The sequence below is a fragment of the Lissotriton vulgaris genome, chromosome 2_1, assembly GCF_964263255.1.
Source record: "Lissotriton vulgaris chromosome 2_1, aLisVul1.2, whole genome shotgun sequence".
NCBI lineage: Eukaryota > Metazoa > Chordata > Amphibia > Caudata > Salamandridae > Lissotriton > Lissotriton vulgaris.
The window spans coordinates 1,027,504,364-1,027,530,300 of NC_141687.1; the positions used below are offsets into that span (position 1 = coordinate 1,027,504,364).

The window sequence follows — 25,937 nt, forward strand, 5'->3', positions numbered from 1 at the left end:
TTTTAACCATCAAATAAGGGGGGCCATGCTAATCAAATCACCAACAAACCCCATTCCTAGCTCCTGGTGTACAGCGAATGTTGGGGTGGATTGAGGGATAGATAAAAGACAACAAAACAATTTATTTTCGGCCTTTTGCACATCTGCCATCGGTGTATATCCCCAGATTGCAACACCGTATAGTGTTAATGCAAGACATATTGCTTTATAAATTGCTAGAATTGCCTCAAATGGTCTTCCCCCTAAACGCTGTGTCAAATTTAGCAGGGCTGATCCCGCTCGCACTAAGGCGTTCTTTTTTGCTAACCTCTGGGGCGTCCATGTACAGCTGTTGTCAAGCAGGACCCCAAGGTATGTAAAGGCCCTCACTTTTTGGATCTCAACCCCTCTACAGTAAAAGGTTTTCACTTTATTCTTTCGGGGGCCCATGGCCATAACATGGGACTTGGTAGTATTAACCACCAGATCCAATGAGGTCATAAATTCCCCAAAAGAGTTCATTAGCCTCTGTAAACCTATCAGGGTACGTGCTAGTAGGATGGCATTGTCCGCGTATAGGAGAACTGGGATGGTACTACTTCCTATACTCGGGACGTCATATTTTATACATTTACAATGTCATCAGATTTTCATATACAGGAGCATAATTAAAATGGTTAATGCAGTCAATACATTTCAAATATGGGACTGTTCTTACAACTGTATACATATATAAATAACACTGTTTATTACTTATTGTTTAAATATTCCTCTAAAATAGTATGTTAGCTCTAATATATATCTCTTTCAACAGGATCACTTTGAACCGACTTTCCCAACTCAGCTTAAAAAAATTCCAGATGTAGTCAAGCATCAGAAGAAGCCTTCTTCAACTTCATCAGATTCAATACCAGCATGTACTTTGCTTACTCTTCAGAAGCACTCTTCTTTAGAAAAAAGCCACTCCAACCCTTTTTTGACAAATGCACTTTTAGGAAACCGACAACCAAATGGTGTCATTCACTGTGTCAGTCAGGATGTTCCTTTAGTACTTGCATCTAAAGCGCAATGCAACACAAATGAAAACATGGTATCTTCTGCCAGTAAACACTTTTATTCACCATTAAATCTAACAACATGCACAAAAAAAAGTTCTACCAATCCAACGCCAGTTGTGCTTTCTACCTCGTCTGTGGTACAGAATCTTGGAAAGGAAACCCCTGTTTGCAATATGTTAAGTGCTGTAAAGACTCAACATCACCTTCATACAGCAAAATCTTTAATTGACCATTTTAGAGGGATAGACTCTGATATTGCCAGCAGTAAGGACTCTGATGAATCCAATGAAGAGGACAATGATGAGGAAGATGATGTTGATGATTCCGACAATAGTCACTCAGGTATTTTAGTATTAATATTGATGTATATTTTTCAAATGTAATATTAAAAATACAAACAGTTCTTATAGCACAGTGTTTTTAGGTTAAGCCTGTAGCACCGCGCATGTGCTGCTCAGCGAGACTTTATGTAAGGGCTTCTGAAACCTCACCACAAGCTTGTGCATGTGTTTATTTTTTGTGTCATAGGCTATTGGGCTTTGCGTTCGTCTTTCTAAGAAAGCACGCACTTGGGCAAAGGCGGGCGCATGTCCTGCCTTTGTTCGTCCCATGGCCTATTGCCTGCGATTACCTGCATGGGTGGCATCTGTTTTGAATTATCGTGCCCAGACGCGGTGCGATAATTGAAAACATCGCTCGCTGTGCTTTTAGAATTCCACAGCTGCTGGGGGGGCTTGTTTTAGAGTTTGTGGTATATTAAACTGAAAACAAAGTACAGGTAGCATGAACTAGTAATGAAGGCTGCAGTGCTTATGGTTACACTGATGTGGACTGTGCATTATTTATTCAGTTTTCATGCCCAGAGGCGGTGGGGCAGGCAAAGTCCAATAGTGTCAACACACTGAACACGGTTTGCGTCCTCTTGAGGAGAAAGCGCGACAAAGGGGTAGGTTGTGAAGAAAGACGTGTGCACCAGATGACCGGACTCGTCAGTGACTTAAGCTGTTTACATGTCATTGCCAGTACTGGTGCATTGCGGAATTATGTGTAACTGTTTCCTGGTTATTTATTATACAACTACAGCAGTGATTTCCATGGAAACAGTTCTCTCGCCCTAATTGGCGACTCTTCCTGTGACGTCACTTTGGGGGCCGGCTAGTTATGAAACTAGTGCTGGCGGGAAAAAGATGAAGAGTCGGATTTGGGGATGCGGTGGCAGAGACTGAAGAGGGTATGCAAAGTCATAGACGCAGACTTCCAACAGACAAAACTTACGCAAGAACAAAAAGTGGAAAACCGCACTCGTAAAAGAAGTAGAGGTGCTGAGAGAAGTTTTAAAAAAGCGAAGAGACCCACAACATGGAGGGGATGGAGACAGACATGCCCGGGCTTGAGAAGTTCTCCCTAGGGGAGCTGCGAAGGTCTCAGGTAGGTTATCGACCCGAGGAAATAACACGATACACGGGGAAAACCTCACTCCCTCCTTGTCGCTTCTCCTACATCTCCCTGAACTCAACTGCTCACCTATTATGCAGGTACCTGGCTCGCCTTGAGCCTGCCGTGAATCGCCCTCCACTAATTAATATACTATAGATTATCGTATGTTAATCAGTTGTGGGCGAGCTACTGAAAGCTCGAGCAGGGTGCTTGGCTTATTTTAACTCTAGGGCCTCGTAGACCATCGATCCCAAAATGAATTGAGTTTCATGTAGTTCCTGCCAGCCAACACGCTTTAGCTTCATGGGCAGGATTTAAAGACATCATTAACCTTTACTGGAGAAAGAAATACCCATCTAGTAACAAAGATGCTCATTGTGAAATCAGAAATACTGGGATCAGTCTGTGCTTTCCGCTTGACAAAATTGTGGTATGCTAGGTATATATTTTATTTGACCAAGTCTCCCTTTTCTTCATTATCACACAGCATCGTCAGATTTGGGAGTTCAGGATATGTGCTATACAAAAGCCTCTTGTGTTTGATTTAATATTCTACTATGTTGTTCCATGGACGATTAGAATCTAGAATGTATATAGAATGCCAGTGACGCGAGACTTGCCTCTTAGTTCACTAATGGCATTGTCGACATTGCAAGGGTCAGAAAATGTTTATGTTTTAAAACTAGCACTTTTTAGTGCTAGCACTTTTTACTACATGCCTGTCAATGTAATGATATAATGAACTTAGGTAAAACGCTTAAGTAGGTTTAAGAAATGCACTTTTTTTACTTTTTGAAGAGACATTATCATATTTTTGTCATGTTTGTTGCGGATTTAGATGCCAAATATTTTGGAAGCTCCGCTCAAGTATGGACTCTTAGAGCAGAACCAGACCCTAGGCATGGCTGTGGCTTGGCTATCTTAGTTAATTTCTTTGCTCACTGCCCTCTAATATGTAAAGAGAGTGGGATCAAAATGGGACTTTTTTAGTCTGCGATGTATAGCTAAATAAACACTGAGCAATATTTACACCACACTTGGCTTGACAGTAGAACATTATTCAGGTAAGTGCCTTTGCTTGGATTAATGGACATCTTTTAAGTAGTTTTTGAGAAATAATCACTTAATTTTTTTCCAGAGGCATTTAGAGTTTAAATTATAGAGCGATCTAGACGGGTAATTAGAAGATGTGCATGAATTTAGGTACACAGACTTCCACCATCCAAAATGAACAAGCATTGGCATAGCCAGTAGGTCTCACTTTTGGGACTTTATAAGTGTTTAGTTATGTAGCACAATATCCTTGGTGCAACAAAATCAACTGTTGCATGGCTAAACACTTATAAGGTCCCAAAGTCGAAACCTATTGGCTATGCCAATGTTTAATATAGTGCTAATGAGTTTCAGGGTTGACAAATACCTTCAAGAAAGTTCCTTGGCTCAGGAAAACTGTTGCAGGTTTCTTCCTACTTTTAACCCGGACTTCTTTCCCTTCCCCACATAGTTTCTTTGGTTTTGTTACACAAAACATAGTGCAGGCTATTCATATTCATAGCATATTATTTCTAACTCCATATTAAACAAATCTTGATATTGGCCATACGAATTGTAAAGCAACATACCAAGCAAACATTTTTCTAATTACATTTTAGTAAACCAAGTGGTTCCAGAATAATCTTCTGTGTGGGGACACTGAATGTTACAGTTTAATTCCTAACTGAGACATATCTTAAATCACTGAGTCGTTGGTCATTTGCAAGGCTGTAAATTTACCACATTTGACATTTCACCCCTTACTATTTTGCCCTCTGTTATACGTTGAGGGAGAAAGATGCCACAGAAAGATCTAGATGGCTCCAGAATGTCTCAGCAGTGGTGGATCAGTAAATTGCTTTAACTTAAAACATTCAGTAGAGTGCCATGTGTCCTCAACAGAAGTCTCTGTTTTAGAGAGAAAGCCAACACAAGTTCCCCACAGGCTGCAAATAAGAATTACTTTATCATCCTATCAACTGAGGGTCCTTTATGATTGGGACCTTGAAATGCTTGTATACAACACAAAGTACATAGCTTCTTAATTATCATTTATGTATAGATGCCACACATGGTATTTGTGGAGGTTAATAAATCAAGTAGTCTTAATATCTGATAGAGACTTTTAGTCACAGATTCCTTACCTTTGATTTTCCCCAGGCATTAGACTGGATCTAGGAGAATTTTTTATGAGCAGTACCCGTGCACACGAGTAGGTGGTGTCATTCGGTTCCACGTGGTGTAGTTGGCATTGTCTCCACTGAAAGTCATGTCCACGTTACCTTTACCCTGATCCGAGAGAAGAGTTACATGATTTTTGCAACATTTTGTTGACCTTTTTTGAGGTTTTTACTTCAGTGTGTCACAGATATCATCGAGAAAGATAGGTTTTAAACCATGCGGGGGCCTGTCGCTGTGCCTTGTCTTACACAAGTGCAATAGCAGGCCTGTAGTCACAGTTTAAGTGGTCTCTCATGGGTTGCAATATTCATACTGCAGCCTATGGGAGACCCTTGGACCCTTTGTACCATATACTAGAGACTCACAATGGTTAACCAGTTACCAACTGTGGAGGTACAAAAGTACTTATCATGGTCAATTTAGGGAGGAAGCACTGTGGGTGGGGTCCTGATTAGTGGAATCCCAGTCAGACTAGTCATAAACAATACTGACACCAGAAAACAGTGGGGGTAACAGGAAAGCAGATCTACTTTCCTACAGACAATGACATCACTGATATCTTGAATGACACAGAATCACTAATTCACCCACTCACACCCCTATATAATGTCTCATACACCCACACAACTACTCACATACCCATTCCCAGACCCATACGCTTTCTCACACAACCACTCACTCATCCATAGAACTACTCACACACCCACTCACATAGCTACTCATACAACCAATCACTCACCAATACAACCACTTCCACAGCCACACCCTCCACTGTACAGCTACTCACACATCCACTTATTCACCAATACAGCCACTCACACACCCATATAGCCCCTCAATGCAGCCACTGACTCATGCATGCAAGCACTCATGCACCCACACTTAGATAGCCATGCACATATTCATATACGTACTCCCATATCCACTCACCCATAAAGCCACTCACACACCCAGTCACTCATACAGCAAGACATCTACCCATCCATAGTCACTCACACACACACCCACCCACCATTCCATACAACCAGTCACACAGCCACTCACTCACCCATACAGCCACTCAGATGCTCACTCACACGGATACACACAGCCATCCACATAATATATGTTAGAAGTAGTATCACACATGTATTACAACTAGTATACTATGTTTAACACTCATGATAGTTACACTCACTGGGTGATGTCATCAGTGATGTCACGACAATGTCATGAGTGATGTAATATGTGAGGTCATAGGCAGTGTATTGTGGGGGGCATAAGCTATAGTTAGCTAAGGTAACTGTAACTGAAGGTTTTCTGTGGTTTTGTATAAACGAAACATGAGCCGAACTATAACATCCCTGTAAACTGTTTTTTTCTCAGTGAATATATATATTTATTTACACACACACACACATACATAAAATGCAGATTTTAGAGCGCAGTGTAGCGGTACTACTTGAAAATCCAGGTCTTCAGCTTCTTGCGCAATTCAAGAAGTAAAGACGAGGTCCTTATGTTTAGCGGTTGGTCGTTTTCACGCTCTGGGAGCGTTGTAAGAGAAGGCTTGACAACTTTACACACAAACACGCACGCGCGCACACATACACAGGTGCACACACAAGCTCTCTCGCTCCCTGACTTGTCCTCATAGTGTGTTCTCAACACACCGAGGATTGATATTCATAACACCCTATTACAAAGATGGTGTTTGGGTCTGTCAGGGTTTATCCACACTATGAGGACCGATTCGGTCCTCAAAGCATGGGATATATATTTGGTTCCGCCTTGCAATTGGCAGTCAGGAGGCCCGCCAAATCTCCAGCCTTATTAGGAAACAATGGCCAGTTGTCCTCACAGATCCAGTGCTAAAAGAAATCTTACCCCCCAAACCAACTGTCACATATAGGCGTGCTTTTAGCATGCGGAATGAGTTGGTTTCAAGCAGTCCTGAGATGCCAAAAAACGATGATTGGCTTTCACCACGTAAGGGCTTTTACAAGTGCATATCTTGCCGCGCTTGTAATTTTGGTATGAACACAAGATCATATGTCACCCCCTTTGACCCAAAACCCATTAACATCAGGGCACATTTCACTTGCAAAACTGAGCTGGCAGTGTATGTTCTCACTTGCACGTGTGATTTAAGGTACGATGGGAGCCCAAAATTACCTGTGCACCAACGCATTCTACAACACCTAAGAGCAATAACAAATAATGACCAAAGTTACCCTGTTGCTTGGCATTTTCACTCACATCACAATAGAAATTTGTCACATCTCAAGTACTATGTGATTGATGCAGTGAGAACTTCTAAGAGAGGGGGAGACTATGAAAAACAACTTAGAAGTTTGGAATCCAAATATATCGTTCGGCTGAACAGTAAGAGCCCAGGGGGGCTCAACATGGGTGAAGAACTTAGCAATTTCCTGTAAATACCCATACCCTTATCAGATAATCACAATCTTTTTTCCTTATGCCTCAACATTAGACCTGACATGAGGCAGTAGTCTAGTACCCATTAGTCGCCTATCATTTAGAGCAAGGCAAGAATTCTTTTTTATTTTAATTTTATATGAAACAAAAGCACTGGCACACGTTTAATCAAATTTAGTTAAGTTTCATTTGGCACCATCTTGGTTTATACTCATGCACACTCCTTCCCCACCGTTATTTTAAGTTTACAATTTTGTTTACTAGATGGACATGAAATTAACCATGACGAGGTGTGCGCTAGTCCCTCAAGCACAATATTGCATCTTTAATCTATAGAACCTACAGAGGTATCAAATATCATAGACTACATGTGATTAGTCATGTACATTAAATATGTTTGTAACAATCCATAGTCGGCCTAGCAAAACATCAAAATGTCAAAAAAGGATTTGTGTGATCATATATGGTTGAAGTTATATCTACCATTAATGTGATAGCATTTCAAATTGCGTATTTGCACAGTTATAAAGTTTACATGGCACTTTGCACTTTTACTTGAAATGTATTTAAACATATAAATCATGTCTTTTCAGGCATTACGTATTTGCACTTGACATTTTAAAAAATTGCCTATTTGCACATTAACTTGCGTATTTGCACATGTGTCTTATGTTTACATTAATATCGGTTGAATATAATGCTATTTGCACTAATGTGATCACCATCAATATTGTTATTGTATTTGTACATATATGAATGGACAATGTATGTTTCACCACTTACCAATGGCCGCTATGGTAGTTACCTATTATCTTAAGCTACTAGTCCTTTGTTCATGTTAACTTCTGTGAGTGCACTGGCGCGCTTTTTGACCATTAGTGTTTGTTATTTAATGGTTACCATGTCCATTTTTCCAGTGAGCAAGGGCGTCCGCGCCCGAAACGCGTCTGTATGATTATTTCTGCACCCTGCACTTTAATGGCAAAATAAACGAAGCAATTTCCCAAGCCTGACTCCAGACGATAATTGCTGTTTGCGTGCTGGGAAAACGGGCAGAGGCGCTGCCGTTTTTCAAGTTGGAGATATATATATATATATATATATATATATATATATATATATATATATATATATATATATTCAAAAGTACTTGCCCCGCTCCTACTCCAACTTCCTGCCGGATTCACACAGAAGACAAGGCAGACCCAATTTGGTGCTTTGATTTTATTTTTCAGACGCCACCAAAACCCTCACGACGCGTTTCGGCAGATCCCTGCCTTGATCACATGACAGCATCCTCCTGAAGCACACCTCTTTTTAAAGTGCAAGTTCTACAATAGTACTACAATATACATAAAAGACATATTTACATAGTCTTTCTTGTTTTTCAATCTATATTAACATTGAAATTGATTGTCATAATTGTAAATTACAATTTTTTAAAAAGAGATGTAATCCCATATTAGTAAAATCAGGGTAAAAATAGTTATACTTGTAAAATACGTTAGTGGCACAAAATACTTGTAAAATACTTTTTTCAAACCACATTACAGTGTTAGTATGCCATAGTGGTAGTAAAATATATGGTTTTCACATTGTTATTGCATAAATGCTTTTAGTATTTTGGCCATCATTATACACCGGCCTATAGCTGCAATCCTTTACCCTTTATTTCACTAAGGAATTTCCCCAGTACTCTTATGTCTTTTAACTTTTTTTTGTGTGATGTGCTTCTACTTATAGAAACCCAATATAACACCCTATTGGTGTATTATGTGAATGTAAAGTGCTAGAAAGTGCAGAAAGAATGATAAACTAGTTTTAAAAAAAATAATTCCCCAATGTGTGTTTCTCTGTATTCATAATTCCTAAAGCATTGTGCAATAAGTATTTCATTCTAACAGTAACTTGGAGTACGATATCCACAGAAAGATCTTGTAAATTCTATTTTTTTGTATTCAGGACATGATTCCCACAATCAGTTAAAACAACATTCTCTGCTTAAAACAATGTGTTAAAAAACCAATTCATGTCATCACTATAAAATGTACTATACATATCTATATGTATAAAAAGGGATTATATACATAGAAACAAATATATAAATAGATAACCAATAGAAATAAGTTCTAAAAGGTATTAAATGATGTATATCTCCTCTAAAATAAAGCATCAATATAAAATATTTTCAAGATGAACAAAATAGATCAATCTTTACAATCCTCCACTTATTTTTAATTCTCTAGATTTTTTAGTGGTGTGGCTACGTATTTCATCTGAGTGTTATACCTTCACCTATCAACATATTTAGATACCATTGAAATGTATGTTTGAAAGTGAATTAGTTAGTTTATTTGAGTGGGTCTACCTTAGTCTAGGTACGTATAAAGGTCTTCCCCCATGTTCAAACCATTCGGTTGTTTACTATCTTATAGTAAAATATAATGGGTCTCCAGGCGACGTAGCATTCCCTCTCTATCCCTGCCCCTCCTTTGAATGGGGACACGATCTACCAGATAGCATTTAAGATCATTTGGCTTCCCCCCATGATGTTCCTTGAAGTGGCGGGCCACCGGGTGTGAGGAGGTGGCCTGATATGCAGTGGTCACTATTCTAGTGCCCACTATGTATCAGTCCAGCAACCCTTATTGATGATTGGTTGTAAGTCAACCTTATAGACCAGCTATCCTAGTAGCATGGATACGAGCAGTCTAAGGCTAAAGACTCGAGAGGGCGTGTTAAGCCAGCTGTTTACCACACATATACCCCTTGAATACCCAGTGAAAGGACACCACACAAGTGTTATGAAAATAAACAGTTATTTATTTAAAGATCACAACAGCCCTGTACTCTTTATGAGGACAGGGTACTAAGCACAAACCAAAACTCTTACAAAAATACTTAAGTTAGCACAGTATATACAAATGCCCGAGGGGCACGGAAAACCATATACTCTGAAAGTGGAATGCGAAATTCCTAGCAGGTAAGTACAGTACTAATAGCTTTTGGAATCGCTAGGACTTGACTAGGGAATCGTTAGATTACTTCTAGGAGGCCTAGGGGACTCGGGTGCAGTGTGTGCACTCTCACGCGAGATGCGGGACAAAAGTCTATGGTAGCTAGGAAATAGAAAGTTAGTGTTCTCGGGCGAACCCGACCTGGTAGGGAGAAAACGAAAGTAGATTCTGACCCTTGGATAGTGAGGCTATGCTGGGGCACCGAAATGCCGAAGTTACCTAGCCCAGGGGCTGCAGCTGCATAGGTCTGAAAAGACGTCGGGAATCCTCGTAGACGGACCAGGAGCCGGAAGAAAAGATGCTGGCCGGTGACCAGTGAAGAAAGTTCAGTCGGATCCAAGCCTGGATCTTGAAGATAGATGACACCTGAAAGCAGAGGGGACCAAGTTCGAGACTACTAGCCAGTAGTCAGTGGGCACCAGGAGGGCACCGGATGGTAGCCACCTCGACAAGGTGAGTGGGTGACGCTGTAGCTCGAAGATCTCGCGGACCAGGAGGCGTTGTCGGCGACCAGGATGGAGGATCGAGCTGTCCCACGAAGATGGAAGCTGTCGGCGTCGCTGGACCCAGGATTGGGCAACAAAGCCTTGGCAAATTCAAGCCCACGCGGTGGACCTAAAATGGCGTCTGGAGTGGACCAGGAGGGTCCGGGGTGCCTCTCTTGAACAAGGAAGCAAGGGCCAGCCTGGAGCAACCAGACCAGCAGTCGTGAAGTCGTTGGGCGTCGTTCAGAAGGCCACAAGCCAGCCGGCTAGTAGCCAAACAACGCGGTGCACAGCAAACAGCAGAAGGGCCCCACGCCGATCGTGGAGATGCAGGGGGGCTGATCTTGGGTGCTGGAGCTGCGCAGGGTCGGGGCTTCTCGGACCCCAAAGCACTCACCAGTGGAGGACACAGTGGGCTTGCAGTAAAGATGTCGTGCAGTCTTGGCGATCGTCGGTCCCTTGAGGTCTCGTCGCACTCACGGTTCTCAGCTTGGCTGTAGAGGTGAGTAGAGGTCAGAGGTGCCAGGGAGCCGGGTCTCGTCGAGCTGGGTGATAAAGCAATACCAAAGATAGCATTTAACCGCGAGGATTATAATGCACTTAAGAGTATATGGTATGCGTTATCATGGAACAGCTATTAGGACTTGATTCCGCAAGCTGCAGACAGGCTCAGCTCATGCCAGAGCACCATCTCACACGATTCCAAGCACTCTGCCTTCAGGATTGTCAAGGCCTGCCATAGGAGTGACTGATAGGAATCTGTGTGTCCATTTTAGGGTTAGGTATAGGTATACTACACCTACAGCAAAGAGTGATTACACGACTTTGCCCCAGCTGTCATGCAGCCAGTTGTGTCAAATTTAAGAGGCCAGCCAGGGGTGGCATAATACATGCTGCAGCCCCTGGCAGCCCTGGGTACACCCATGCCCTGAGTTACAGGGTCTGATAGGGTGGCCCAGTACCAATTGGAAATGTACCTAGGGTACATGGAATCCATTTTGAAGAGAGAGCAGTAGGCCTGGGGTCCTGATTGGCAGGGTCCCAGGTCGACTATGTCCAAAACCAGCTAAAACACAGGGCAAAAAGTTGGGGAGGGTCGTTGTTATTGATTGCCCTAATATGTTGAAGTATTCGCTGATGTTTAACCACACTATGAGGACCGATTCGGTCCTCAAAGCATGGGATATATACTTGGTTCCGCCTTGCAATTGGCAGTCAGGAGTTGTATATATATATATATATATATATGTGTGTGTGTGTGTATATATATATATATATATATATATATATATATATATATATATATATATATTTGCCCCAGTATTGGAACTTTCATAGATTCCCATGCTTTGTATCATTCACTGTCGTCGGAATGGGAGCCTCTGTAAATAAAAAATATCATAATCCTAGGTACAAAAGAGAAAATTAGGCCTAGGCCTCATCTCATTTTGTAGCCTGTCCACCTCTTTTTGTAAAAGAGACCAACCTATCTGCAACAACCAATCAGAAGAGCCTCACCCCATAGAACCCTCCTGAGAGAGCCTCAGAGCCTCAGATTTTCTACCGCACGTTGTGCTAAGGGAGTCTCCACTGGGCTTTGCTCAGTTTTCTTCAAACAACTTTAATTCAACCCTTTTTTCTTGGAAAATGACTGACAAGGAGAAGAAGGCTTTGTTCAAGGCTTGTGCTACTTGCTCTAAAAAGCGTCTGTATGTAGACGACAAGCATACAGATTGCATTTATTGCTTGTACCCTGACCACAAAGCTACAGAATGTAAGATATGCAGGACCTTTTCATCAAAGACCTTGCGAGACAGAGAAGGGAGGCTTTTAACCTGGCTTCAAAAGATGAAATCCAGGAAGGACATCGCTTCTAGCGACAGTAAGGAGTCTTCGTCAGCAGCCTCATCGAGAAGATCTGTTAAAAGGGGTAGTTCTTCCCCTTCTACCTCTGCTGAGCCTCCTTCAAAATCCACCCAATGGATCTCTGACAGGTCTGGTGGTTCGGATCCCCTAAAATCTCCTCACCGAGGTGTAAAGGAGAAAGTGGGTGTGAGTGCTGAGGTGATTTCTTCACAGAAAGGTTCAAAAGTGCCTTCTGTTCCCTCACCATCTTCATAGAAGTAAAAAGGTTTCAAAAAACCTGCCTCTCTTCCTCAGGAGTCCAAGTCTGTGAAGAAATCCCACCCGTCGACAGTGGCATCCACAGGTACGTCGACGACGGCGGTGAAAACTCTTCATTCTTCCAGTTTGGCCTCGTCGGCGATGGCTTCGTCGACGGCTTTGAAACCTTCGATGTCGACGAGTGGACTACCTTCTTTGTTGACGAGTTTGGTATCCTCAGTGTCAACGAGGATGACGCCGACCGTGGTGTCGACGAAGTCTACGTCGACTATGGCTATGACGACGACGGCTCTGATCCTGACGTCGAGCTCGTCGACGGTGCCGTCGACGCTGGCTCCTCTGTCGACGATGAATGATTCTCCGTCGACGACATCCTCGCCGACTATGGTTCCGTCGACAATGATTCCGTCGACGATGGTTCCGCCATCTACAATGCTCTCGTCGCCGATGCTTCTGTCGATGCCTCTCTTGCCGACGACCTAGTCGACGGTCCCTCTTTCAAAAGCGCAAAAGATTAGAATTATTGTGAAAAAACGCCAGAACCCTCCTGAGAGAGCCTCAGAGCCTCAGATTTTCTACCGCACGTTGTGCTAAGGGAGTCTCCACTGGGCTTTGCTCAGTTTTCTTCAAACAACTTTAATTCAACCCTTTTTTCTTGGAAAATGACTGACAAGGAGAAGAAGGCTTTGTTCAAGGCTTGTGCTACTTGCTCTAAAAAGCGTCTGTATGTAGACGACAAGCATACAGATTGCATTTATTGCTTGTACCCTGACCACAAAGCTACAGAATGTAAGATATGCAGGACCTTTTCATCAAAGACCTTGCGAGACAGAGAAGGGAGGCTTTTAACCTGGCTTCAAAAGATGAAATCCAGGAAGGACATCGCTTCTAGCGACAGTAAGGAGTCTTCGTCAGCAGCCTCATCGAGAAGATCTGTTAAAAGGGGTAGGTCTTCCCCTTCTACCTCTGCTGAGCCTCCTTCAAAATCCACCCAATGGATCTCTGACAGGTCTGGTGGTTCGGATCCCCTAAAATCTCCTCACCGAGGTGTAAAGGAGAAAGTGGGTGTGAGTGCTGAGGTGATTTCTTCACAGAAAGGTTCAAAAGTGCCTTCTGTTCCCTCACCATCTTCATAGAAGTAAAAAGGTTTCAAAAAACCTGCCTCTCTTCCTCAGGAGTCCAAGTCTGTGAAGAAATCCCACCCGTCGACAGTGGCATCCGCAGGTACGTCGACGACGGCAGTGAAAACTCTTCATTCTTCCAGTTTGGCCTCGTCGGCGATGGCTTCGTCGACGGCTTTGAAACCTTCGATGTCGACGAGTGGACTACCTTCTTTGTTGACGAGTTTGGTATCCTCAGTGTCAACGAGGATGACGCCGACCGTGGTGTCGACGAAGACTACGTCGACTATGGCTATGACGACGACGGCTCTGATCCTGACGTCGAGCTCGTCGACGGTGCCGTCGACGCTGGCTCCTCTGTCGACGATGAATGATTCTCCGTCGACGACATCCTCGCCGACTATGGTTCCGTCGACAATGATTCCGTCGACGATGGTTCCGCCATCTACAATGCTCTCGTCGCCGATGCTTCCGTCGATGCCTCTCTTGCCGACGACCTAGTCGACGGTCCCTCCTTCAAAAGCGCATAAGATTAGAATTATTGTGAAAAAACGCCAGATCACTCCGGATATGACGTCTCCGCGAAGGGTGACTCCCCTTCCTCTGGCTTTACTGTTGGATGAAGATAATTCAGAGGAGGAGGATGAGCGGGATAATGAAGATCCTTATGGAGTGGCTTACAGTCCGTCGCAACTCCATGTGAAGTGTCAGGACTCTGATTCTGATGGTTATTATGAGGAGGAACTGCGTCAATCTCCACCTAAATAGCAGATTCCACATCCAGTTCCGCAGGGTATGGTTGCCATGCCTTCATCACTCATATCGGACCTGCAAATGATGCTAACGGACTATAGGAAGAGGTTTCCTTCACAGGCTCATGAGTCCATTCAGGGGCCTCCTCCATCTTTACCACCATCCTCTACGGCAGTGGTGCATCCGCAATCTCAAGAGCAAGAGGAAGTTCGACAGCCACCTGTACAGGTTCAGACCATTCAAGATACTGATAATGATGATGATTCTTCGGATGCAGGCAGTGACGATCCAGGAGTCTCTTATCCTGACAAAGAATGGGACGATTTCGTCATCCAAGATCCTTCCTCTCCATCCCCAGATCCAGTGGATTTGCCACCTGTCGATATAGGTGGGTTCCATAAACTTATGGAGAGAGCTTCTAGGCGCTTTGGCCTTCCAGTGCCTACAGTGCATATCGACTGCTTCCTTTATGATTTCAAGGAACCATATCAAAGATCTGTCCACTCTATCCCTATAGTTGACCATGTTTGGACTGAGGGACTGAAAGCGATGCAGTCCCCTGCTACCGTAATTCCTGTCTTGCCTCGACTGGAGAAAAAGTATAAAGCTCTGGATGGAAGTCCAGCATGTTTGGTTGGTCAGCCAAAACCGGACTCAGTGATCTCGCAAGTAGCTCAAAGATAGTCTATAAACCCGGAAGCTCCTCTTGCTTCTCCACCAGACAAGGAGGGGAGACGCTTGGATAATGTAGGGAAGGGATTCTCCTCTATATCCAGTCTTCTAGTTCGTGCCTCAAATGCACTTGCAATTTTAGGCCGTTTTGACTGCCAATTGTGGTGTGATATGACTCCGTTCTTGGATCATCTACCGGAGGCTGTTAAAGTTGAGGCACGGAAGATCTTAGAGGAAAGAGAACGAACCTCTGCAGAAGTGATTGACTGCTCGATGGACATAGCTACAACTGCGTTCAGAGCTCTGGCAGGTTCAGCGGTCCTCAGAAGGCAAGGATTGCTTAGAGCTACTTGGTTCCGCCCGGCAATAAAGAACAAAATATTGGATATGTCCTTTGATGGTGATATGCTTTTCGGGAAGCACATTGACGATGCCTTGCAGGAGATAAAGAAGGACACTGAAACAGCCAAGTCCTTGGGTAACCTTCAATATCGTAAAACGCCTTTCCGAGGAGCGAGGGGGAGAGGTTATAACAACAGCAGAGGAGGATACCAGCAACGTTACTCCTCTTACTCTCAGTCCTCACAATCCTACAGGCCACAATATTCGCAGAGGCAAGGATAATCTGCCTCTTTCTCTCGCCAACAAGGGAAACCCCGACAGGGTCGCCAGGGTAGGGACAACTGAAAGCGTCAATAGCGGCCTCCTGGCTCTTTCTACTGTTCCAACCCCTCCAATACTATCAGTGGGGGGCAGGATTTCTTTTTGTCTGGAAAGCTGGAGAAATATAACATCAGACCAGTGGGTCTTGAATATCATTCGGAGAGGCCACACCTTGGAGTTCCAACATCTTCCTCCAATCAGAGCTCCTGGCGCCAGCAGCGCAAAACATCCTCGACTGCTACGTCTCGAAGCCCACCAACTCTACATCAAGGGGGCAATAGAGCCGGTCCCTCACTTTGAGAGAGGGAGAGGCTTTTACTCCAGATTTTTCCTGGTTCGCAAGACGAAAGACAAATGGCGTCCAATTTTAGATCTAAGAAAGCTCAACACCTATCTCATAAAGCTCTCATTCAGGATGGTCATTCTTCAAGATATTCTACGTCTTCTGAATCCAGGAGACTACATGGCGACACTGGACTTAGAGGATGCATACTTCCACGTCCCGATCCATCCGGCTCACAGGCAATACCTTTGCTTTACAGTGGGCAAGAGCCACTTTCAATTCAAGGTGCTTCCTTTTGGCCTGAAGTCGGCACCACGGATATTTACCAAGGTTCTAGCACCCGTGGCTGCATTCCTCAGGAAGCAATCTCTAGAAGTCTTTCCCTACCTAGACGATTGGCTTATAAAGGCGCCATCTTTTCAAGCAGCTTCCAAGGCGGTTTCCCATTGCATCCAACTTTTCAACAGCTTGGGTCTTCAACTCAACATAGAGAAATCAGTCCTTCAACCAGCCAGGTCTGTAAGGTTTCTAGGCACCAGACGCTGCAAAGCTTTCCCAGCGGAGGAGCGTCAACACAAGCTCATGGAATCAGCTAGTCTATTGCAGAAAAAGAAGACACTGTCAGTACGACCCTACAAGTCCCTGCTAGGATCGATCTCATCCTGCATACCATTAATTCGGCACTGTAGACTTCGCATGCGGCCGCTGCAGGAACAGCTGGACAAGCAATGGTAGCAGGCGGAGGGCTCCTTCGAGGACAGGATAACGGTAACCCCAGCAATGAGAGACGCATGTGGCTTGTAAGAGGGAACATCTCAAAAGGTTTAACCTTCACGCTCCCTCCATCTCCCATGGTTGTGACGACAGACGCCTCACTAGAAGGTTGGGGAGCGGTTCTGCAGAATTTACATGTGAGTGGTCATTGGAACCCAAGACAGCAGAAGTTCCACATCAATCTTTTGGAACTGATGGCTATTCGCTTGGCTCTTCAAGCTTTTCTGCAGAGAGTTCAAGATCATACAGTGCTGGTCTGCACAGACAACACGACGGCCATTCATTATATCAACTAACAAGGAGGAACCAGATCCCAAGCTCTTTCAAAGAAAGCTCGGAGAATTTGGGACTGGGCTATTCTTCACAACATTACGCTGTCAGCAAATCACCTCGCGGGTACGCTCAATATAAAAGCGGACGCTCTCAGCCGCCAGAGGTCACTCACTCACGAATGGGAATTGGACCAATCCATCCTTGACGAAGTCTTCACGTTCTGGGGGATCACGACCATAGACCTGTTTGCGACCCCGGAGAACGCCAAATGCCAACTTTACGCAAGCAGGGATCACCATCAGGGATCCTTGGGGAATGCGCTTTCGATTGCTTGGTACAGCGTATTTCTCCACGCCTTTTCTCCAATTCCCCTAATTCCGAAAGTAAATAGGAAGATCAAAGCGGAACCGTGCACAGTGATCTTGATTGCACCAGCGTGGCCTCGAAAGTTCTGGTACACGGAACTCCTCCTACTGTCTCGGGATCAGCCAATACACCTACAGCCGATTCCGTCTCTGTTGACAATGTCTCAGGGTCAGGTACTTTATCCGGATCCCAAATCGATCCAGTTGACTGCGTGGCTCCTGAGTACAGAGAATTTAAAGATCTAGATCTCTTTGAGGAATGTAAAGATATCCTTTCTCAGTCCAGAGCCCCAAGTACAAACAAAACGTATAGGGCTAAGTGGAGAAGGTTTTGTCTCTGGTGTCATTCACAAAATCTGCATCCTTACACTGCGCACCCACATCAGATTTTGCCTTATGTTCTTTCCCTGGCTAAATCAGGATTGGCTCATTCCTCAGTCAAGGTGCATCTGGCAGCCATCTCGAGGTTCAGGCGCACATCTTCAGGTCCTTCGCTTTGGTCTGCAAGGATTATCAAGTAATTTCTGAAAGGCCTGTTCAGAGTTTTTCCTCCGGTTCGGCCTCCTCCGCCGGTCTGGCAACTAAATTTAGTATTGACTAATCTGATGAAAGCCCCATTTGAACCCATCCATAAGGCAGATCTTAAATTTCTGTCATGGAAGCTTGCTCTTCTGTTGGCTCTAACATCAGCTAGGAGGATAAGTGAGCTCCAGGCTTTTACAATTGAAGAACCTTTTCTGCAGTTCAAGAAAGACGTTTTAATACGGAGAACAAATCCAAAGTTCATCCCAAAAGTTCCCTCTGAATTCCATCTGAATGAGCCGGTGATTCTAAAGTCCTTTTTTCCACGACCTACTACACCAGCGGAAAGGTCTTTGCATTCGTTGGACGTTCAGAGGTGTCTGAAATTCTGTCTGGAACGGACTAAATCTTTCAGGAAATCTTCACAACTGTTTGTATCTTATGGCGCTCCGCGGAAGGGGTATCCATTGTCTAAGCACAGTATTTCCCGTTGGATTTCCAATGCTATCCAATTTTGTCATCAGCAGGCGGGCAAACCGCTTCAAAGACGAGTTCGAACTCATTCCACGAGATATGTGGCATCCTCAGTGGCTCTGTTTTCAGGAGTCCCTATAAAGGACATTTGTCGGGCAGCTACGTGGAGTAGTACCCATACCTTCACGAGGCCTGGATTCGTCCTTGAAGGATGATGCAGCTGTTGGACAGGCAGTCCTGAGAAATCTGTTTCAATAAGAGGTGAGCTTTCCCTACAGTCCCTCCTTCCTGTGATTTGCACATTTTGTATCTCTTGTTCTATCCCCTACTATGGTAACATTTGTCATTTGGTTTACTGTGGGGTTTTATATGTGGACATATAGCAGTATTCATGGAACAAAATGTGCTTTTTTGTGGCTTACTGCTTGCTACTCTGATACAAAGCATGGGAATCTATGAAAGTTCCAATACTGGGGCAAGAAAGCAATTTACTTACCTGTAACTTTGGTTCCCCAGTATTGGTAACTTTCATAGATTCCCATGCGCCCACCCTCCTCCCCTGGGAAAGCTCGGCCTTTTTTACTGAGATAATTGCTGTTATACAACGGCTACGAAAATCTGAGGCTCTCTCAGGAGGGTTCTATGGGGTGAGGCTCTTCTGATTGGTTGTTGCAGGTAGTTTGGTCTCTTTTACAAAAAGAGGTGGACAGGCTACAAACTGAGACGAGGCCTAGGCCTAATTTTCTCTTTTGTACCTATGGTTATGATATTTTTTATTTACCGAGGCTCCCATTCCGACGACGGGGAATGATACAAAGCATGGGAATCTATGAAAGTTACCAATACTGGGGAACCAAAGTTACAGGTAAGTAACTTGTTTTCATACTCTCACACACACTCTCTCTCTCTCTCCCCTTATTCAAATAGTTAGCTCTTGTTTACTATTGCATGATTGCCCTAAAGCAGTGTCTAAGGAATTGTCACACAGGGATATGTACTATGTAGACTCTTACGTTTTGTCAGCACCAAGACAGCGACTGCAGTGGCAGTGTGTATGTGCAACACAAAAGGTACAGTTTAAGGAAGGAGATCTGGCACAAGGGACCTGGTTGGGAGGGACCCCTTGCACTTCCAGTCAAAACTACATAATTTTCCAGGCAAAATTTGGGGTCTAACCATGTCCAAAAGAGGCACTTTCCTACACCATCTCTGAGCCTATATGCCTCCTCCTGGTCAAGACCTCATCCAACATTTGTAGGATTATAGTGGTGGTCCTGGTGGTATTCCTCATGTGTTGGTCCTTAGGACATAATCATTGGACACTGAGATCCCTCCCTTGTGGATGTTTGTCCTTCACGAAATTCGTTCCAGCTCTCCAGTGGCCCCCACATCTCTACCCTTTTAGTGGATAGGCAGTTATGATAAAGCCTGCTGGCTTGTTGAGTCGAAGTTACCCATTCGGTGAACCCCACAGGTATAGAGGATACCCATATTGCATACGTAAATAGAAATGATCTCTGTTTCTTCTGTAATTTCTTCATAGACTCTTCACCCTCCCAAGATATAACAAGCATTAGCATAGCCAATAGGTCTCGCCTTTGGGACCTTATAAGTATTTAGTTATGCAGCACAATATCCTTGGTGCAACCACATCAACTGTTGCACGGCTAAGCACTTATAATGTCCCAAAGGCTAGATCTATTGGCTATGCCAATGCTTGTTGTCTTGATAGCGCCGCTTTGAACCCATTTGCAATGCAATAGGTCTTGCATGTGCGAGAGTGTAAGCTATTGTAAATTACAATGCCTTTTATTTATCTGTTTTAAAACCAACACACAAATATAAGGCATTGTCATTTACAATGCCACTAGCTCAAACTCTCGTAACTGCGAGACCTATTGCATTGCAAATAAATGCTTGTTTTTTCTGCTGCCAATGCAAGTCTAGTCATCCTCAGTCATATGCGCTGAGACACGGGGCTTTCTGACTTCCGTAATTTCCCCCGCTGTACACTTCCCTCGCCTCTTGATGTCTCAAAGACACACTCGCGAGCCTGGGAAACACTTTGACAAGACCAATGCCACGGAAAGAAAAAATGCAAAACGGAAGGACATAGTCCAGGGTTCAAGCACTGCATACAATGGCCCATTGGCCGGCAGACGTTCACGACAGTCTCAGGAAATGTGCCACACCCTACGAGAGTCGGTGCGTGTGACTCCGATGACAGAAGCTATGTGCTGTACTATCAGTGTTGCCAGAACCTCTTCTTTGGGCTTACATCTCAAACATCTGCCTGTGAAGGCCCCACAGTGCTTAAATTTGCATGCAGTTTGTGCGTGAGGGAAACTCCCCCGTCTACACTCCAGGTAACCGATGTGACAGTTGGAAAACGGGGGAGGTAACATGAATAGAAAATAAGTGAGTGGGTGGCATAATTTTCCCGCCTGGTGGTACAATATTGGATGTGTGCGCCCAACACCCAATCCCTTTCCTCCGATGTCACTTATAGTGTCACACCTCCTCCCCGTACTAAAGAAACGTGTTTTGGCGGAGTATTCAAAGCGCTTACCTCGCTCAGCGCGGGCAGCTTTATTTCTCTAGAGCCAATTGTGTAGGTTTAGGGGCAAAGAAAAATGTCACTGGTGTTGGGTCTCGGTCCAAGGGCGCAGGTAAGGGTCAACATACATCTAATTATTTTGAGCTCTTAATGGTGATGTGCACCAGTCGTGTTTCTTAAGTGATACAAGGATTGAGTTAAGGGGGTTTGGGGACTGGTAGTCTTGCAATGTGTGCATTCGCATCGAACACTGAAAATGTGATGGATTCTGACCTCATTCTCTTTACCACAAAGCGCTAGAAACTTTGATTAGTCAGTGTGACATCTCCCCTCTCCGCTTAATATACTGCAAGACACATCCAAGGTGCGAAAAACGTCTTACATGATTATGCTTCCAGGAAGCATGTAGATTAAATTCCACAAAAGAGCCTTCGCATGGAAGAGGATTATGCCTCTTAACGCACGCAGTCCTACACCACTGGGCAGGGCCGGACTGGGAACTGAAAGCAGCCCTGGCAAATTTTGTCAGACCAGCCCCCATCCGGCACGTAGCTATCCAGCCCCCGTCCGGCGCGTAGCGAGCGAGCGCAGCGAGTGAGCCCGACTATTACAAAATTTTTGGAAAACGACAGACCAAAATGGTGAATTTTACAGCACATTTTCATCACATATTCAAATTGGGTGATCAAATTACAAGGGGAATAGTTGACAGGCACTCCAGAAAAGTAGGGAGTTTCCCTTTGCTCTTGAAGCCAGGGAAAGTGCGATCATACTAATAATAGGCTAGTATAAATTGAGACCGAAGTAGCTGTGGGATTGTGCCTTATCAAATGTTTTTGACAAGGGTATTGGGGAAAGTGGTGGCGAAATTCGGAAAGGCCACAGTGAACAGAGCCTGTATTCCAAATATCTACCAATTTGAACATTCAGGAGGAGAATCAGCAGACAACCTGGGCACAGTCACCTCTCCTAATAAACTATAGGTGGCAGGTAAAGCCACCATGAGAGGTGTTGTGTAAGGGTACATCTGGCACCAAGAGAGCGACAGATTATACCACATTACCACCCACAAAATTCAAATATTACAGCTGAAACCTCAGTGTCAAGAGGGCGAAACAGAAAACCTTCACTGCTGGCTAGAACTTGCAAGAATCACCCTGCGCCAAATCGCTAATAACTAGGCCCAGCAGTGTTAGAGATCCTCAACAAATAAGGTATATGAAAACAGGGATAAGACTGGCAAACTATTATACAGACTGGTCACAAGGCATCTGACCTTCAGATTTATCCCTGCGATCTGAGACTTTGCGGGCGACACCACTAGTCACTCCACCGAAATAGTAGCAGTCCTTTTCTACTACTACTGTAACCTTTTTGCATACCACCCAAGGCCATCCTGTACTCTCAATGATCCCACTCCCTGTACTCTCCATAGAATCTAGATTTGACCTAGATGCACCCCTCGCTGTTGAAGACATAGAGCACACAGTCCTCTGGATGAACACAGTAAGACACCTGACCCAGTGGCTTCCTAATGGAGAATTACCATAGATTCCGTGATATCCTCTCCCTTCATTTACTTGCCCTTTATTAAGAAGCGTTCGTGACTGGAGCCTTACTGGTGGACCTGGATTTGGCCACAATTGCCGTCATCCCCAAGTCGCCACCATGTCGCTCCATTTCCGTAATAAACACTGAGCTCAAAATCTTTGCAAAAAGGCTTAAATACATTCTGCCCGATCTTGTCCACCCGGATCAATGCAGCTTTATGCCTGGCCCTAGAATCTGCTACTGTATTCAGCGGTGCATATAGCGCTGGCCGGACTACAGAAATGTCAAGACCCGTGTGCCCTTCTTCTAGTTGACTTTGAGAAGGAGTTTCATTGAATAGACTGCAGCTTTTTGGGTGGGGTTCTCGAACGTATGGGCTTAGGCCCATGTTTTCGTAGGTATGCTAAACTACTCTATTTCCAACCCTTGAACGGGTGCAAATAAATGGTGTGTTGTTGGCCTCTTTTCCTATTCGTTGTGGTACCTGACAAGGATGCCCGCTCTCCCCACTCCTTTTGGTGCAAGCCATCATCCCTGACCAGACTGGTAGGCTGTGATGCTCAAAATCACGACTGCCAATGGAAGGGTGGGGATGAGGACAGAATCGTGCTATACACAGATGGCGTCCAGACCCCACTGCCTTTCCCTCTTATAATTCTACAAGAAGGCCTCTCGCCTCAAAGAGAACAAAAGTAAATCCCTGCTGATCCCCACTCAGGGGAACAGCAAGATCTTGAATGGCATTTCTCGATTCCTATTAGGTGCATTATCTTCCAATACCTGGGCCTCGCTACATCTTGGGGACCAGGCCTTATATGGAGCCTCAACCTTATTCCCCTCCGGGCAAAAACGAAAAGAATTCTCCAGCGAAGGGCACTCCAGCTGCTAAACATACTTGGCTGAGTAGTCCTTATTAAAATGATGATACTCCTGCGATTCCTATATGTACTCCAAAACTTCCCACTGATGATACCCAGCACATGCTTTAAAAAAACCTAAAGTTTGGGATCCACTCCTTTTTCTGTGCAGGCCAACAGCCTCGCATTGGTATGGATAAATGTCGCCTCTCAGTGCACAATGGGGGTGATGGGTATGGCCGACATACAACTCTTTATCAACAATTTATAGAGAACCCCATTTTATAAAAGGCACAAGGGATAGGATTCAGCTAAACCAATACAAAAGTTTTTCTTGTTAAAATCTAGATTTTTGCTATGTGGATGCTTATCAACATAAGAAGAACAGAACTTCAAAGTAAAAAAATAACCAATAATTCTCCCAAAATACACATAAAATACTAGTGACATTTGTTAATATAGTTCATCATGCATTGGACCAAATACATTATCAAAAATATGTGGTCCAAAAATAACTTAGAAAACAACTGTATACAATAAAAACACAAAAAAAGTTATTGTGTAGATGCAGTGTTTCAGTGGAACCTTGAGCTTTATCCCACATTCTTCAGAACAAATAAATGCATTAAAACAAGGAGAAAACATAAAATATATTTCGTCATAGAAACAGTTGTGAAACGGATTATCTATACCCATACGGATGGACATACAATGTTGTTCTTACTAAAATTATTTTATACAAATTAGTGCGGTCCTGTCCAGTCCCCACTAGAAGCCCCATTCCCATCTAAGACAGTCATCCCCATCCCGTGTGTTCAAAATACCAGCTCACACCATTCTAGCCCCATATCAATCGAGTATTATCACAGGGTTGCAACATGGCTGTGATTTTTTACCTGCCTGACCAGTACTTGAATACCCTGGTTGGCACACAAATAAAGGAAACTCACGTAAAGCTCCTCTAAATGCATACTTAAAACTAAAACACTCTGATGAGCGTTAATGGAGTTTTAGAATGGACTGGGATTGTTAAGGCTAATTCCAACGTGTGTTAATGGGGCTAGAATGGACCATATATAGTCAGGCTAGTGCTTCTCATTGCAGAAAGGTTGGTAATGTCTGTATTTAGCACTTTATATGGGCTTTGTTATTTCATTCTACTGGCGAGAAATGGTCACTCAAATTGTCGGTTGTAGAATGCCTCTCATAGGTACACTGAAACCACGGAAATGTCACACATAAGCAACCTGAAAACTTGGCAGCTATGTGTCCATGTCCAGTATTTGTAAAGCGCGAACCATTACTCGAAGGTGTCAAGGCGCTGGGGGCCGTTGGGAAGATTAAGCGACTGCTATTGCCCAGAGTCACATGGTGCGGGGCAGATCCCGACCGGAGCCGGGGATCGAACCGTGATCCCTAGCATCCAGTCGCCGTGGCGGCTGCACCACACCTCCTGTAAATGTTAATGCGCACCTTTAATTTGCAACAGACAATAAATAGTCAAGTACATCATCACACAACTCTAACAAGTACCACACATCAGGAATTAGACAAATTGCATTTTGATGTTGGTGTCGGCATCACTGCATGAAAATGTATTGCCACGCATAGAGAGCACTCTGACATGCTTTGGGGCTAATGTGTCGCTCAGAAAAACAAAACTGGAGCACAGCGCTAAATCAATTCACACCGACTCGTTGTTATGGGGACGTGGATCGGCACAGTAGGATACATTATTTTACATTTCCCACAAAAACAAACTGTGCTCCCTCTGAGGCCCCAGCCAGTGCCCCCTCTGACACGCACGTCTAGCTGCTTCCCATCTAGCACGGTCAGGCGGCTAAGTTGTGAGTTATGGAAGTTGGGGTCTTTTGCTGGCGTGGGCGGCATCTTGGCGAAAGGAACACATGAGCAGATTTCCACCCCAAGAAACCTCTGACATGCATGGGGAGCCAGTAAACACTGGAAGCGGGTTGGCTGGCAGCAGAGGTGCTAAAATATTTAAATAATGTATCTCAACAAGTCACATCACAATTTGAAATTGCGATGTGACTATCTCACGTAGGAATTATTCAAATAATTAGTTTCCCTGCTGCCGGCTGAGGATCTCTGGTCGAGGAGCTGCCTGTGACTCATATCTGTCCAAATTATATTCAGACACTTGGGTCATCCTTAAACTGCCATTTGCTGCTGCAGTCCGTGGCCCCCCTCCCCAGCCTAACCGAAGAGCTTCAGTCCCAACACTTCCCAGCTCACGAAAAAGCAAGCTGGTGGAGTACTCGTTCTTTTCCAGCCCTAAATGCACTTTTGCACTGGCAGCAATCAGGTAATTCATACACT

At 44.2% G+C, this 25,937-nt stretch overlaps 1 protein-coding gene across 14 annotated transcripts in view; it reads left to right on the plus strand.

The window, feature by feature from the left end:
* Window positions 1–25,937, plus strand: part of BAZ2B (bromodomain adjacent to zinc finger domain 2B) — a 1,380,234-nt gene that overhangs the window by 468,175 nt on the left and 886,122 nt on the right. For all 14 annotated transcript variants that reach the window (XM_086956655.1, XM_086956643.1, XM_086956644.1 and 11 more), the window contains exon 9: window positions 794–1,379. In XM_086956655.1, the coding sequence (XP_086812781.1) occupies window positions 794–1,379 (586 nt within the window). The remainder of the gene's footprint in view (window positions 1–793; window positions 1,380–25,937) is intronic.